Below are 17,956 nucleotides of genomic sequence, written 5' to 3'. Positions count from 1 at the left end.
TGGTATCATAGGAAGACTAGAATGCTTGCTACTGTCTTGTCATTTGCTACATTTCAAAAACAGTGTTTATACACTCAGGTTAACTTTGATCAACCTCGCAAAGATAATTTGTTCAGAAATGATCAGTTTGCTTCTAACAATGTCTAATGCTGTAGTAAATGACCTGCATTTTTATGCCCCTGTTATCAAAGATTCAGGGGCATACAGTTTTTTGCTCCCTGCACTGTGTGAGACTGGCTTGGAATGACCTTAACTTCATGATACTGACCCTTTACACTGGCCTTCCTATGACCCGCATTGCATTACTATACATAACCATTCAAACACGTTGCTATCATACAATGTTTTCCAGCTATTCTCCAAAATGCGGGAAAACTCAATTATTCATAATTAACATTTCTATTTTAGTTTTTCACAATTTCCATTTTGCCATATTTAATTTTCATACATGTCATGCAAATGTTCACTTTCCTTTCATGCAAATGTCCTCCAGTTTTGCGAAATATCCTTTTCCCACACTTTTATGGTTCATTTGGAGTGAAACATTTACTCCCCTATACATGTAGGTAACTGTATTTCAATGCAATCTTTTAAAATGACCTGGAGTATGATTCTTTCAACTTTTTTTTCTTACCATTTACTCTGGTGGTTATACAATATACTCAACTTGCAATCAATCAAGTTTAACCATATTTAAGGAGGAAATGAGTATCAATTATCAAAGGAATGATACTCCCCCATGAAGTACATGCAATGTACACAATAACACGGATTAATAAATAAGTACATGGTATGACATGTTTCTACTCTTTTAAATACATATAAGAACAGATACAATATACCACACTGACTGAATTCAAGACGTTTTCATCTTTGAACATTCTTTTCTACCTGACTTAGCTCTTTGACTCATTATCAAAAAGAATAAAGAGGGAAATAATGTCCTAATGATTATCACTATTTTATGAAGCAAAGGAGCTAGAACAATGTCATTTTCTCCAAATTCCACTGCTTGACGTATCCTATGGGCAACTATGTCTGGGTCCATTCCACTGGCTGTAGTATTGTCCATTTCTGAAAAAAAAACCAAACAATAATTCAACAACATACCAACCCATATCGAAAATGAATACAAAAATAATACAAGAAAAAAATACTAAAATAATACAAAAAAAGTATATTTTTAATGACCAAATTTGGAACCCTCTAAATCTTGGTTCCAATTTAGGTCAAAAATAATAGACTTTTTAAAAGCCAAACACAGAAAAATATATTTTTAATATACTTTATTTTTTCGAAATAATACAGAAATGATACACTTGACCTGTAAAAACGTATTGTTTTTGTACTTTTGTATTATTTCTCTATTTTCCTCTCCAAAGTATAAAAATAATACAGTCCATAGAAAAGTATAGAAAAAATACAGAATGTATTAATTTTGTATTAGCATATATTATTTTTGTATTTTTTCACCTTTAAGAATTAAAATACAAAAAAAATATAGAATATATTAATTTTGTATCATATATATTATTTTTGTATTTTTTCATCTGGAACAATTAAAAATACAAAAAAGATATAAAATATGAAAATAATACAGTACACGAAAAAGTATGAAAAAAATATAGAATGTATTAATTTTGTATTAATATGTATTGTTTTTGTATTTTTATCAGCATGAAGGATTGTATTTCAAAAATATCAAAAAAGTACAAGAATGATAGACAAAAAATACATTTAAATGCTTAAAATAATACAAAACAGAGTTTTAAAAACTACTAAAATGATCATGGGCAAAAATTGTTATTTGAAGAAAAGGGGTTGGAGATTGAGGTTCTTAATAGCATCTACTGATTGTTATTCAAAAATCTTTTATTTATTTGAAATATTTGTTAAATAACAATTTTAGTAACTCAGTCAGATTACCTTAAATGTACAAATAGCTAATTAAAAAGTAATTAATGTGGCTAGGCTACTGATTCAGCTACCAATTGTAGTCTTGATCTTTCTTTTTACATATAATCTGCTCTTCAATAGTCTTGATATTTTTCACAAGTTTAACTAATCCTGTTTTCTTTGTACTTTTACCAAATGTTTCGATCTCTCTGCTTTGCTGTTTCTTTTGTATGGAAAAGGTAGAGGAGTGTTTACTTTGTTGCAGAAGTCCATCTTCAAATCACACAACCTGTCATCTCATCTGACTTCATCACTTTTAAATATAGAACAGAATGATATAATAATAAAATTTAATGAACCATTACCTCAACAAAACACACATTTTAACATTCAAAATAATTCTATATAGATTTTGTTTAGTTCACACACCTGCAATACTTTCTTGAGAGGGATCTTCTTCCTCCATGACTTGTCAGCTTTTCTTCAATGTTCGGCTGACTGAAATTAACAATAATTATAAATTGAAATTCCAAAAGATCCAGCGGAGTTCATCAAATTCCATACAATTGTACCATTGAAATTACTTTTCTTTAATCTGGGGTTTCTTAGGGGACAACCGATTGATTTGACAATCTGGAGAAAAGGGGGGGGGGGCTGATTTATAAAATATTTTTAAAAAAATATTTGTAATAAACAATCTGTCCTTGAAAATGTTGAAAGAGTAAACAAAATGTGTGCCCCAATGTTATTTAAATAAACTGCCCCCCCCCCCCGAACCCAACCTACCCCCCCCCCACCCCCCCCCCCCCGAAAAAATTTGAGTTTATACAAATTACAGAATAGTTTTTGAAGGGAAAATAAATAATTTGTCTCTGGTAAACTTGAAAAAATTGGAATGAATTAGAACTAGGAAGCCAAAGGCTTGAAAATTACCCCCATCTTCCACCCCTCCCTCCCCAATCAGAATTTATCACAAAAACCCTTGTTCCCCACATGGCCAATAACCGTACTATTTTATCTTTCTACAATACTACAAAATGGGTAAAAAAGTCAGTCTTTGTTCCTCTATCTTTGTACTAAGTTATTATTTAAAAAACTGAAACTTTAATGTGCTAAAATATACATAATCTTACCGCAACTGTCATTGTTTACACCAGAAAAGTCCGGATATGATGCCTTAAAAACGTCAGTCTCCTTATGTATTTGCTTTCCTTGGTTCATATATATGATCCTGTGTACCATGATTATGCTGAACTTCTGTTTTTCGATCCATTTTACTCGCGAGCAAATGAGAGTTTATTCAAAATCACCTCCAGCTTTCTCAACACGTCCCGGGAAGAATTTTCAAAATGGAGTGGGTGAAATATTGTTGACCAATCAGAGAACAGCACGGAAGAGTTTTAAAATCTGACCAATCATATTGTGTCATATATACGAAAATTACCGATGTTGAGATCGGAACAGTTAGAGAAAACATATTTACATGGTTTTAAATATCTTGAATCAATTGAATAAACCTAAAATTATGTTAGAAAAAACGATGTTCAATTTAATCATCAGAATCATTTTTTATTCCTTACGAAATTTACCGATTACGAAACATCGTTATTTCCGGTCATCATTTCCGCTGAGAGCAGCCATTTTTATATTCAAGTTGACCTGTGAAGTAGACCATAAAGTTCAAATATAATGATCAAAACGAGCGGGAGATACATAATATATAGCCTTTTTGACGGACAACTTAACTCATACATACGGTACCAGAGATTGAAATAATGTTTAACAACTATCCTTTACACCAATTTCACAACATTTTCTATATTATTTTACGAAATTCTTTCGTAATAATTTCTTATTTAATTTTTTTTTAAAAGCGGATAATTAAATAGTTCTATTCCATGTAATTGTAATACGTAATGAATTAAATATAATGTATACTAAATTGAGTTGTATAGTCAAGAAAACATCGTAGGTACTGTAATTAGTGGAACTCTCCATGTTGTTTGTTTTTGTTTTGGTTGGGATGTGTTTTCACGGGTAAATCATGTTATTTCTTTGAGTAGTATAACATGTACTCGTCTATTGTTAGCCTGCAGGTGGCCACCTGTGCTGTTGGCGATAGTTGTAAACACTCGGTTGTAAACACGCTGTAAATTTTTCAACACAAAAAGAAAGTCTGAAACTCTGAAACTTCAAAATTTACCGCGTGTTTACAAGTATCATGTACAGCACAGGTGTCCCCTCAGACGTATCTATCTCTTTCCAAATGACAATTTCACACCTAGTAAAGACATGTTTTAAAAATGAAATTGTTTAGTTAACAAATTTAAACTACTGAAGTTTTCTGTTCTAAATAGCAATTAAAAATGTAAATAGTATAAAAGCAACCTTTATAAATATTAATTCCAACAGACTTATTGCAAGGACATTCTGTAAATTTTCCTAAGTTCAAAGAAATACAAATTTCAGTAAAAGAAAACACTTAAAGTCCAAAATAAATATAAAAAAAATACATACTGACTGTATAGTATTTTTTGAAAAATTATTAAGTCCAAATTTAATACAAAAATAATACAAACTAACTGTATGTAATTTTCTGTAAAATTACTAAGTTCAATTTTAATACAAAAATAATACAGATTAACTGTATGTAATTTTCTGTAAAATTACTAAGTTCAATTTTAATACAGAAAAAATACACTTGAAAAAAACTAAGTCCACAAAAATACAAAAATGATATACTGAAAATAATCTAAGTCCCAAAAAATACAAAAATAATACCCTGTAAAAAATCAAAGTCAGATTTTAATACAAAAATAATCTACCTATTTGTTGGTGATACAAAAATAATATATTTTTTCTGTATTAATTTTAAACAATACGAAAATGATTGTATTAAAAATATATTAAAAATATACTTTAATGTATTATTTTTTGATATGGGAAGTAACAAGCTTTCCATGGTATTTCTTAATCACTAGAATATCCCCCCCCCCCCCCCCCCCCCCCCCCGTATACTAAGTATCTTAGATATTTTAGTCCACATCATCCAACTCAAAGTCTTAATTAAGTTGGAGCCAATTTTGAAAGTGCCATTGAAAACATGACTTGCAAAAGTGATTCAAGTTACTAGTGTGACCAGTGAGGAGAAAAATGCAATGGACCAACGCCAGAATTCAAACCAGGCCCCCCTGTATCCCTAATTCAGGTGCAATCTAATTAGATTGTAATCAGGTGCTATCCTTTCTGGCCACCAGCAATCAAACCTGCCAACCGCCACATTCCTCCCTTGAAGACAGTAGTCCAGGCTCTTCCATGGCAGGTCTTTCACATCACTTCCAGTGCATAACACAGCACCATTGAGGAGAAAAATGTGACAGACCAGACCAGGATTTGAACCTGTGCCACTTAAATCATTATTTAGGTGTACGGTCATGGTAGCTCAGTCGGTACAGCGCTCGCTCTGTGATCAGCAGGTCATATGTTCGAATCACAGCCGCGACTGACCCAAGTCGATAAAACAATAGGTCGCAACTGTTCCTTCCCCAAGCACTCAACACTTTGAAATGAAAGTTGCTGGTCTTTCGGATGAGACCTTAAAAACCGAGACCCCATGTCATGGTAGGTGTTGGCACAATAAAAAACCCTCACTACTCAATGGCCCTGAGTGCCGAGTAAAGGTCTAAATTTGAAGTCCTTCACTGGTATATGGTGACGTCTCTATATGAGTGAAAAATTCTCGACCGGGACATAAAACATACAATCAGTCAGTCACTTTTCAGGTGCTCTTCCAACTGAGCTATCTGGTCACTGGGAATCACACCTGCTTGACTGCCATATTAGTAAATGATGATCATACATGTACTATTTTTATACAAGCAGGGGGAGACTCTTACAGAATCTTCATTACACGGTCCCATTGTGCACCTCCTATTTTAGGTTTTAATCAGACAGATATTTTGGGTTTACCATAGCAAAAGATGCACACAGCCATTCTTTCTATAACATTTAGGGGTATCCTTCTCTTATCTACAACTTCTCCTATACCACTGAATAAAATTTAATGATACTTTCACAGAATCTTTATTACTTAGTGCCATTGTGCACCTCCTATTTTATGTTCTGATCGGACAGTTACATGTATGTGGGGTTTCTGTTAGCAAAAAATTGACTTTGCCATTATTCTCATGGGAGTGGGGAGTATCATTTTGTGAGCTCAGTGCTCACAGTACCTCTAGTTTAAAAGTAAACCACTATTGTGGCCCCAACCAAGACTTTGGGTTCATTACGCAGGTAGGTTAAGGCTTCCCGTAGAATATCACAGTGCACTCTGTGCCTTCACATCTCTGAACTACCAAAATATGACGTCATAATGGAAAATGACGTCAAGTCACTGCAAACTTGAGGTGTTATGACGGGGAGAGTGTCATGAACTTTACACTTTATATCAAGCCGCATGTAAAATGCTAGATAGCTATTGCAAAATTCACGGGTCGTTAAAGGTTTTTTAAGTCTTATATGTCCGAATATTTGAAAATACACCGCCTACCTACCCTTGATTGAAATTCAGCCTGTTCAAAATGCTTATGAAAAATATACTTTTGAAATGTACTCTGTTTTATACTCGTGGTTGGAGGTAGAATTTATTTTGTGTGTATAAAAGAGTCTGGCGCAGGTGATTAATGAGGATTAATCTAAGAATTTTTGTTGAAATCTGTAAGAAGAGGTTGTTCTCTAACCGAATCTTGCTTGGGAAAAATTTGTGTTGGATTTGTTTTAATACAGATTATGATATTGTGTGGAAATTACCCTCAAATTTGTAGGTAACTTGAATTTCTCAGGAAATATTTTGTATCTAAGTAATACTATGACTTTTCCCAAGCACATTTCGGATCCACAAGGATACGATGAGTTTATTTATATAACAAAATGTTAATAATTATTGTGTTAATCAGCTGCGCCGAAGCGATTTATATGAAACACTTCAAAAAATTATAAATGACCGTCACGTGATCAACAAAGTCATGTGATATCATAACAAATATGTTAATATAGAGCCGAGGAAACCCTCTATATAAATTGGAAGTACTTAAGTTCAATACCTATAAATTAAAACCAAAACCCACATCGCAATGACATATTATGTTTTGAGCGCATTTTAAAGCTTCGGGAAGCCTTAACATAGCTGCGTATTTAAACAATCTTGAATTTACACTGTATAAGAAAGCTTTTACTTGAGTTTCACCTTTTCCAACAGATTTTATACTTTGAACCCATTTTATTTTTGCCCTCGTCCCAAGTGGGCAGATTTAAAACAGGGGAATTCAAAGAAGACACCACTAACAATTAAATGCAACTGAATCTTGGTGAATTTAAAATGGAGCAAAATTGTTTGCAAATGTGAAAGGGCAAAAATAACCCTGTATACAAGCAGTAATAGATTTAATATACAGCTGAACTTCGGTATCTCGAACACTGATATCTCGAATACCATAGTTATGTCAAAGTGATTTGGAAGTCCCAATCACATATCCTTTGAGTATTTTACCCTCAATATCTTGAATCCTCGGATATCTCAAAGTTTTTTCTTGGTCCCATCGAGTTCGAGATAATGAGGTTTGACTGTATGTAATTTTTAAGTTCTTACTGTTGTATGATGATCCATCACCGCAAACTGCGTTCTGGGATAGATTGGTCTGGATGTACCCAGGACTGACAACGCACACTTGGATATTGTCACTGCTCACCTCAGCTCGCAGAGTGTCCAAAAAAGCCTGGAAAGCATGCTTGGAGGCTGCATCTAAAAACAGCAACTGTTTTATATATATACATGTATAATACACAGCTATTAGTATGTGTTCACAAATACTATAAAGGGCATTCAGAGACAAGCTTGAAAAATAACATATCTCCAACCATCGCCCAAGAGCATGCTGATGACGCAATTTTCAATCACTTTATATGAAAATGCTAAAAAGTTCCAACTTACATGCTGATCTGAAAGGAATGGCAATCCTTCCTTGAACACTGCTCACACCAACAATAGATCCACCTCCTTGTTGTTTCATGTGAGGTAAAACCTCTGAAAAGTAAATTTCTTTGTGTCACCTTTTATTTTTCATTGGAACTGAGCACAGTGGCAAATCTAAAGTTGTCCCAATAGGACTAATACCCTCATAGGGCAACCAGAAAAAGGGGCCATTTTAAAAGAGCTTAAAAAAAGAATTCTGTCATCTTGTCAAAAAATTATATAGCAAATTCTGAAGGCCTGAATTTTGTGGAAATGTAATAAAAGGATGAAGATTGTAACTCCTCTGGTCAAAAGCAATAAATGTTGTGTTGAGTACGAAAATTTATCCGCAGTGAAATTATCAACATCAAAATGGCCCAAAGAACATTTAACTTCTCAGTTGCCTCACCATGGCTTTATGCTACTCCTCCAATAAAAAGTTTTGTCTTTCAGAAATTTACATTTTACTTTTCTGAACTCTGTAACCTTGACTTTTGTCTTAATGACATTTGATCAGGGTCATACCATATAATCATAATCAACCCTAAGGACAATATGACCTGTGGAAGTTTTATCATTATGAAGTATAGTTATGGACAAGAATTTCACACTTCATGCAAACCCAGAGACTTTGACCTTGTCTAAATTACTCTGAGTCAGGGTCAGAACAAACCCTTGAATCACAAGTATCCTTTGACTCAGGTATAAGCTTTTACTATTTTTCCACTTCTAAGTTGTGGCTAAATCAATAATATAATACTTTGGTACCCTGTGACCTTGACTTAAATGACCTTGGTTCAAAGTTAAGGCACATATTTCTGGTCACAAGCTACCTTTTTATTGATCCTCTGAAGTTTCTTGGTAACAAAGTTTAATATGTCCAGACAAGAATTTCACTCCTCTTATTCTTGTCAAAGAAGTTATGAACAGTAAAATGAAATATTTTTTTCAAAAATTATAACTTTTTAAAATTTTGATAAATCAATCTGAAAATACCATGTGTGCAAGTTCAAATGGTATATATTAATTCTACGAAAGTTTGATGAAAAAATATTGAGTAGTTTCAGAGATCAATCTCTGGACAAAAAAGTGTCTACCGGTACAGACAGATGAGCAGATGGACATGGTGATTCCAATAAACCCCCTTTAACTTTGTTTGAGGGGGTATAATAAAATTCAACTCCAGACTAAAAAGCTAAGGGTCCATATTATTGGTTTTAAGCTTGATTTGGCACCACCGTAAGTGTAACAGATGGTGAAGAAATCAAGTTACAACTGGGACTGCCTCTCAGAAACCATATACCATACCAACACACTCTAACCACTGAGCTATTGAGACCAGATTCATCTGTTAACCAGGTGACATACGTATATTACATGTATGTGTTGGTATTTTGTAGCACTGAACACATTATACAAGGTACTCCACATAAATACCATCTTCTAAATTGTCTTCAAGTTAGTTATACCTTTAATTAAAGCAATTTGACCAAAATAATTAACAGCCATCACTCTTTCATCCACTTGTATCTGAGTACTGCCCATATCAAAAAATAATACATAAAAGTATATTTTTAATATATTTTTAATACAATCATTTTCGTATTGTTTAAAATTAATACAGAAAAAATATATTATTTTTGTATCACCAACAAATAGGTAGATTGTTTTTGTATTAAAATCTGACTTTGATTTTTTACAGGGTATTATTTTTGTATTTTTTGGGACTTAGATTATTTTCAGTATATCATTTTTGTATTTTTGTGGACTTAGTTTTTTTCAAGTGTATTTTTTCTGTATTAAAATTGAACTTAGTAATTTTACAGAAAATTACATACAGTTAATCTGTATTATTTTTGTATTAAAATTGAACTTAGTAAATTTACAGAAAATTACATACAGTTAGTCTGTATTATTTTTGTATTAAATTTGGACTTAATAATTTTTCAAAAAATACTATACAGTCAGTATGTATTTTTTTAATATTTATTTTGGACTTAGTGTTTTCTTTTACTGAAATTTGTATTTCTTTGAACTTAGGAAAATTTACAGAATGTCCTTGCAATAAGTCTGTTGGAATTAATATTTTTTCTCAGATTTTATTAATTAAGACCACTGCTATAAAGGTTGCTTTTATACTATTTACATTTAATTGCTATTAGAGATTGTTCTATCTGACGTATCCGTATACGTATCCGTATCCGTATACGTATCGAACTATGAGAGGCATCTCGATCCCGATGATTTAACCGTTGGGTAACATTTCCATCGTTTCTTGTTTGATTTTAACCTCATTCATTGGAAAATAAGATATATAGTAATATTTCTAATGAAACGTATCAAGTTGCTGTTCTCACCAATCATTTTATGGAAGGATTTTAAAAAAATAAAATTAGTAAAAAAAAATAGGTATATTTTTATTAAATTGTTAAAAAAAAGGGGGGTTCAAAAAGGGACTTTTCTCTCTCTCTCTCTCTCTCTCTCTCTCTCTCTCTCTCTCTCTCTTTCTCTCTCTCTCACAATATCAGGATATATTATTGTTTCATTCTAGAAGTAACCTTTACCAATACAAGACATATTCCCCATAATGCATGCAGTCAACGCTCGTTATCTCAAACTTGATTGGACCAATTAAAACTTCGATATATCGAAGGGTTTGAATTAACAAAGTTTAACTGTACGAGGTGTCAGAGATCAAACATTCTAGATGAGTATAAGTTTGACTACATCAAGCAGACACTAAAAATTGATTAACAAAGTGGAGAAGGGGGAAGCTGGGCCGAGGCAGGGAGAAACTAAACTAAACTTAAAAATGACAAGTCACCTTATCAAAACGGTGACCATACTGAATACTCTGTGTGTGTGTGTGTGTGTGGGGGGGGGGGGGTCACTGAAAATTTCCATCCTCATTTTCTTTTTTACCATTATCAACATTCTGTATATCATTTGATTATATTTGATGGACATAGTTCTCCAGAAAAGCTTTGGAAAACTGGCAATACGTTATATTTCCATTAGTGAACTCTTCAAAATTAGAGGCGCGTTTGGTCGTCTGACTGGGACAGCATGGCGTTGCGGATAATACAAAATATGCCAATCTCAATCCAATTTTAAATGTTAAATGTATTTGTCATTCCAATTAAAGACTAGAAGAACTAAAAGACATAATTATGTAAGAGAGCGAGAACCCTAAATTTCTCACCCATTAATAAAAAATACGACATTTCAGAGGCATGTGCATTGTATTTAGATGTACCATACGATAAATAGATACATACGATCAACAATAGATATAAATTGATATCGTTGTCATTCCTACTCTTGATGTTTATAAAGTCCACAACAATAAAATATTTCATTTGCATTTTCTTAGGAATTGTTCATCGACATTCAACGTATTGTTTACATGTTTATGTTACGTTTGTCCCAGAAATCCCGCGAGATTTGTACATTTTCCGACTTTTTCACAAAAGAGCGCACTAAGAAGTATAACTCTTCCATAGTGGAAATAGAACGTATTCTGGGGTGGTTTGAAGACTCTAAATTCCCTAAATTGTTAGGTGATAGCCGTATCCGAAATTCCAGAGAGCTTGAGAAAGGACTACATTTTCCGAAAGTGATGCAATTACACGCAGTTTTTGTCGAGGATGAATTAACAATTGTCGATAAAAGGAGATAAACGGAGGAAATTTTTTATGTCTTATACATTACTTTATATACATGTTTACTTAAATGATTTATTTATTGAAATTAAGATGACTGTAATTCTTTGTGTACAAGCGGGATCAAAACTCTGAAAAAATGCTGATATATTATCTATTAAATGTTTTGTATAAGTTTTATCCTTTATTCTGTGTTTTTTTTATTTCTCTGCTACGTTGAAGCAGCCTCTTCTATTCAATTCTATGAACTGCGTGTTGAATTGACTCACACTTGTCCCAATCTGGACCAAAATGCATAAATAAATAAAAATAAAAATATAAATAAATAAAAATCAGCTGGATGGACAAGGTAGCATAGAAGAAATAGATAAATCTATTGTTTTGTCATTTTTTAGTCTAATGTTCTTTTCTTTTTTATAAAAAGAGAGTTAAGATAATGAATACCCTATTTTGAAACAGTTCTATATCAAACCATGAATTATAATACACATGTACGACAACAAGAGAACTAAAAGGAAAAATCAAATTTAACAATTGAATTTTCATTTCATTACCTATTTTTGTCGCCATGAAGTCTTTTCAAGTTATTACTGCTGAAAGGACAAAATATAAAACAAAATCAAGCCGTATGAGAATAGGCCCGAAAGTAGCAATTTCAACTGGGGAGGGGAAGGGGAGACATACAGGTATTTGTCAAATAGTTCATTGAAGAAAAAAAAAAAGAATGAAGAAAGTCAACAGACGCTATGAAAGTTTGTGTGTGTGTGTGTGGGGGGGGGGGGGAGGGGGGGGGACTGGCATTTTTAAGCATATACTGGTAAGGGTCTGGAAGCAAATTCTCTTTAGAAAACTGCTACACGGTTTTATTGATTGTGTGGATATCAACGTCTTTTGCATTTAGTGTGTGAGTTAGGGGGTTAAAGTTTATGTCATCTAATGTAAATTACAGAATCAATCCATTAAATGTCCTGATGTTAAGAGGGAGAGAGGGGGATCCCGATAAATGTTTTTAAACAAAATTGCAATTAAAGTTTTAAACAATATAATGAAAACAAATACATATTTATTGGATTTCATAATCTATTTTTTTTTTTATTTTCCAGCAAAATAACAAACTTTTACAGCAGCTTAATACATTTTTATTAGAAAAAATACCATATGCTATTCTTTAATGAATGGGGCTGCTTTAAAACCAAACAAATAACGATGGAAATAATAGTAAATAATTTAGACATTGGGATCGAGATGCCTCTCTCACCTCGATACGTATACGGATACGGATACTTATACGGATACGTCAGATAGAACAATCTCTATTTAGAACAGAAAACTTCAGTAGTTTAAATTTGTTAACTAAACAATTTCATTTTTAAAACATGTCTTTACTAGGTGTGAAATTGTCATTTGGAAAGAGATAGATACGTCTAAGGGGACACCTGTGCTGTACATGATACTTGTAAACACGCAGTAAATTTTGAAGTTTCAGAGTTTCAGACTTTCTTTTTGTGTTGAAAATTTTACAGCGTGTTTACAACCGAGTGTTTACAACTATCGCCAACAGCACAGGTGGCCACCTGCAGGCTAACAATAGACGAGTACATGTTATACTACTCAAAGAAATAACATGATTTACCTGTGAAAACACATCCCAACCAAAACAAAAACAAACAACATGGAGAGTTCCACTAATTACAGTACCTACGATGTTTTCTTGACTATACAACTCAATTTAGTATACATTATATTTAATTCAGTACGTATTACAATTACATGGAATAGAACTATTTAATTATCCGCTTTTAAAAAAATAAATAAATAAGAAATTATTACGAAAGAATATCATAAAATAATATAGAAAATGTTGTGAAATTGGTGTAAAGGATAGTTGTTAAACATTATTTCAATCTCTGGTACCGTATGTATGAGTTAAGTTGTCCGTCAAAAAGGCTATATATTATGTATCTCCCGCTCGTTTTGATCATTATATTTGAACTTTATGGTCTACTTCACAGGTCAACTTGAATATAAAAATGGCTGCTTTCAGTGGAAAAGATGACCGGAAATAACGATGTTTCGTAATCGGTAAATTCCGTAAGGAATAAAAAAATGATTCTGACGATTAAATTGAACATCGTTTTTTTCTAACATAATTTTAGGTTTTTTCAATTGATTAAAGATATTTAAAACCATGTAAATATGTTTTCTCTAACTGTTCCGATCTCAACATCGGTAATTTTCGTATATATGACACAATATGATTGGTCAGATTTTAAAACTCTTCCGTACTGTTCTCTGATTGGTCAACAATATTTCACCCACGCCATTTTGAAAATTCTTCCCGGGACGTGTTGAGAAAGCTGGAGGTGATTTTGAATAAACTCTCATTTGCTCGCGAGTAAAATGGATCGAAAAACAGAAGTTCAGCATAATCATGGTACACAGGATCATATATATGAACCAAGGAAAGCAAATACATAAGGAGACTGACGTTTTTTTAGGTATCATATCCGGACTTTTCTAGTGTAAACAACGACAGTTGCGGTAAGATTATGTATAATTTAAGCACATTAAAGTTTCAGTTTTTTAAATAATAACTAAGTACAAAGATAGAGGAACAAAGAATGCCTTTTTACCCCTTTTGTAGTATTGTAGAAAGATAAAATAGTACGGTTATTGGCCATGTGGGGAACAAGGGTTTTTGTGATAAATTCTTATTGGGGAGGGAGGGGTGGAAGATGGGGGTAATTTTCAAGCCTTTGGCTTCCTAGTTCTAATTCATTCCAATTTTTTCAAGTTTACCAGAGACGAATTATTTATTTTCCCTTCAAAAACAACTCTGTAATTTGTATAAACTCAAATTTTTTCAAGGGGGGGGGGGGTAGGTTGGGTTCGGGGGGGGGGGCAGTTTATTTAAATAACACTGGGGCACACATTTTGTTTACTCTTTCAACATTTTCAAGGACAGATTGTTAATTACAAATATTTTTTTAAAAATATTTTATAAATCAGTCCCCACCCCCACCCCCCCTTTTTCTTCTCCAGATTTCAAATCAAATGGTTGTCCCCTAAGAAACCCCAGATTAAAGAAAGGTAATTTCAATGGTACAATTGTATGGAATTTGGTGAACTCCACTGGATCTTTTGGAATTTCAATTTATAATTATTGTTAATTTTAGCCAGCAGAACATTGAAGAAAAGCTGATTAGTCATGGAGGAAGAAGATCCCTCTCAAGAAAGTATTGCAGGTGTGTGAGCCAAACAAAATCTATATAGAATTATTTTGGATGTGAAAATGTGTGTTTTGTTGAGGTAATGGTTCATTAAATTTTATTATTATATCATTCTGTTCTATATTTCACAGTGATGAAGTCAGATGAGATGACAGGTTGTGTGATCTGAAGATGGACTTCTGCAACAAAGTAAACACTCCTCTACCTTTTCCATACAAAAGAAACAGCAAAGCAGAGAGATCGAAACATTTGGTAAAAGTACAAAGAAAACAGGATTAGTTAAACTTGTGAAAAATATCAAGACTATTGAAGAGCAGATTATATGTAAAAAGAAAGATCAAGACTACAATTGGTAGCTGAATCAGTAGCCTGGCCACATTAATTACTTTTTAATTAGGTATTTGTACATTTAAGGTAATCTGACTGAGTTACTAAAATTGTTATTTAACAAATATTTCAAATAAATAAAAGATTTTTGAATAACAATCAACAGATGCTTTTAAGAACCTCAATCTCCAACCCCTTTTCTTCAAATGACAACTTTTGCCCATGATCATTTTTGTAGTTTTTAAAACGCTGTTTTGTATTATTTTAAGCATTTAAATGTATTTTTTGTCTTTCATTCTTGTACTTTTTTGATATTTTTGAAATACAATCCTTCATGCTGATAAAAATACAAAAAACAATACATATTAATACAAAATTAATACATTCTATATTTTTTTCATACTTTTTTGTGTACTGTATTATTTTCATATTTTATTTCTTTTTTGTACTTTTAATTGTTCCAGATGAAAAAATACAAAAATAATATATGTGATACAAAATTAATATATTCTATATTTTTTTGTATTTTAATTCTTAAAGGTGAAAAAATACAAAAATAATATATGCTAATACAAAATTAATACATTCTGTATTTTTTCTATACTTTTCTATGGACTGTATTATTTTTATACTTTGGAGAGAAAATAGAGAAATAATACAAAAGTACAAAAACAATACGTTTTTACAGGTCATGTGTATCATTTCTGTATTATTTCGAAAAAATAAAGTATATTAAAAATATATTTTTCTGTTTGGCTTTTAAAAAGTCTATTATTTTTGACCTAAATTGGAACCAAGATTTAGAGGGTTCCAAATTTGGTCATTAAAAATATACTTTTTTTGTATTATTTTAGTATTTTTTTCTTGTATTATTTTTGTATTCATTTTCGATATGGGTGCTTATCTCCCCTCTATAGCTGACCCCTGCATTGTTTATGAGAATGTCTATCTGTCCAAATATTTTCAATCCCCTGGAAATATCTTCTTGCATATTCTTATACTCCATCAAATCCATGATGAGAATTTCTGGTGAAAATGTGTCTGAGAACTGTAAGCAAAATCATTATAATTGATTTTCATTCAATTTTTTTTTATTAGACAAATATTTTGCGTAAGTTTTGTCTTAGTGAACATAGACTGCCCAAATCAATTTTTCTCCATCTTTGAACAGAGAAGACAAGAATGTACCTGCTTTTGAATAACTTCCTCTCTCACTTTATTTAACTGCTCCTGATTCCTCCCTGCCATGATAACCTTACACCCAGCTTGATGAAATGCAAAAACACATGCTGAAAGTATAGAAAAATTTTCATTGAAATAATTTGAAAAAGAAAATTGAAATCAAAATTGAAATTATATTTTTTTTTTCAATTTACTACAATATAGAATTCCTTGGGGAAATAGATATACATTAAATTCAATAAGATTGTAAAAACAAACCTTTTCCTAATCCTGAATTGGCGCCTGTTATTAGAACAACTTTCCCCTTCATATTTTTCCTTTTCTTGTGAGTCAAGAAGATTTTTAAAATATAAAGTAGTCCTAGTGGACAGCCAATAATGCTACATATTTGACTCCAAGTCATCATTTATGCTGCTTTAATCAGAAATAAAACCTGAAATAAAAAAATGTCCATTTCATTTTTTATAAATTTCATTTTAAGTACAATTCTTTGCATCTCTCATGTATAACAGAGTAATCACATCTTAATCAAATTCAAAACTTAAAAAAAAATGTACAAAATACAAACATGCCCCTACCCCATCCTTAACAATAGGCCCATGGACAACAATGATGCTCATTTTAGCCCTGCTGTTCTTTAGATTTTCATTCTTAAACATGTAAACTCCCTAAAAAAAAATTGACCCCCCACTTGATGGCCCCCTGGCGCATTTCTTTACCAAATCTTAATCCATACTACTTTGGATATTAATATGACTAGCTGTTGCCCTGTTGTTCTCAAGAAAAAAAATTGTTTCTATGTATTATTTAAAACTTTGCATTCACTTTTGCCTCGTGGACATAATTTGAACATACATGAATTCACAAAACAAAAAAATGATGCCTAATCCTAGCACCAGGGGTCATAATATGAACATTTTCAAGTTTATATAAATTCTAATGATTTTTTTCCCTTAATGCATGTCAACATAATTCATTCACACATTGACATTTGAATATTTCACAGGATTAATATCTATTAAATGATGACACTATCAAAATATTACAAACAAATCCTTTAATTTAATTTTTAAGCATTTCAAACTCGTTAGCATTTGAATAAAAAAAATGCAGCAAAAAATATAGAGATTGTTTTAGAAATACTGTTAATCCCATAAATTCTAAATCAACATCTGTGTTACATGGCATATCAAAAATATTACATTGGGTTATTTATAAGACCAGGAACGTGACGTATATACGTCCCTGATCAGACTTTTTTTTTTATTTTTACTTGAAAATTTAAATAATAGAATCTAGAAATAGTTTATTGGCCACCTAATTCAATCATTATATACCGTAAAAGGAAAAATTTCTTCTTTTTTTTCTTATACGTTAAAAAATGGAATCTAATGTTACAATGTCACTAAGGAGACTTTCAGATCGCTTTTTTGCCATCATGTGTACTTGAATCAAACAGAAAGTACATTAGACAACAAAAGTGAAAGTACAGACAGTATCCAAAGAACTGCAATGCCGTGGTCCTCTCTTTGTCACTTCGATAGTTTGCAGCTTGCGTATCAATTTTCTAGGTACCTTAAAATTAAATTCAGCAAAAGTAACATCATAAGTACTTATGAAACCGTAATAAACTTCTGGTTAAGCAACTT

General features: G+C 32.0%; 1 protein-coding gene across 1 annotated transcript; it reads right to left on the bottom strand.

Moving 5' to 3' along the window:
- Positions 1-793: 793 nt before the first annotated feature.
- LOC133190407 (dehydrogenase/reductase SDR family protein 7-like) lies at positions 794-17,951 on the bottom strand. Its single transcript, XM_061326025.1, has 8 exons — positions 17,798-17,951; positions 16,566-16,740; positions 16,314-16,414; positions 16,026-16,173; positions 9,376-9,447; positions 7,886-7,978; positions 7,544-7,696; positions 794-1,074 (listed from the first exon to the last, which is right to left on the bottom strand). Exons 2-8 carry the CDS (start codon positions 16,711-16,713, stop codon positions 857-859), a joined length of 933 nt encoding a protein of 310 aa, XP_061182009.1. The 5' UTR covers positions 16,714-16,740; positions 17,798-17,951; the 3' UTR covers positions 794-856.
- Positions 17,952-17,956: the final 5 nt, after the last annotated feature.

The sequence above is a fragment of the Saccostrea echinata genome, unplaced genomic scaffold (assembly GCF_033153115.1).
Source record: "Saccostrea echinata isolate AGI-Se365-2 ecotype Australia unplaced genomic scaffold, CSIRO_AGI_Sech_v1 ptg000022l, whole genome shotgun sequence".
Lineage (NCBI taxonomy): Eukaryota > Metazoa > Mollusca > Bivalvia > Ostreida > Ostreidae > Saccostrea > Saccostrea echinata.
The sequence above is the reverse complement of the archived record's forward strand: the minus strand, read 5'-3'. Positions and strand labels throughout refer to the sequence as shown.

Coding starts and splice junctions, on each gene's coding strand:
- LOC133190407 (XM_061326025.1), bottom strand. CDS start 16,713: ATGATGACTTGGAGTCAAATATGTAGCATTATTGGCTGTCCACTAGGA. Junction 16,415..16,565: donor CAATTCAGGATTAGGAAAAG/GTTTGTTTTTAC, acceptor CTATACTTTCAG/CATGTGTTTTTGCATTTCAT. Junction 7,697..7,885: donor CATTCCTTTCAGATCAGCAT/GTAAGTTGGAAC, acceptor TGCTGTTTTTAG/ATGCAGCCTCCAAGCATGCT.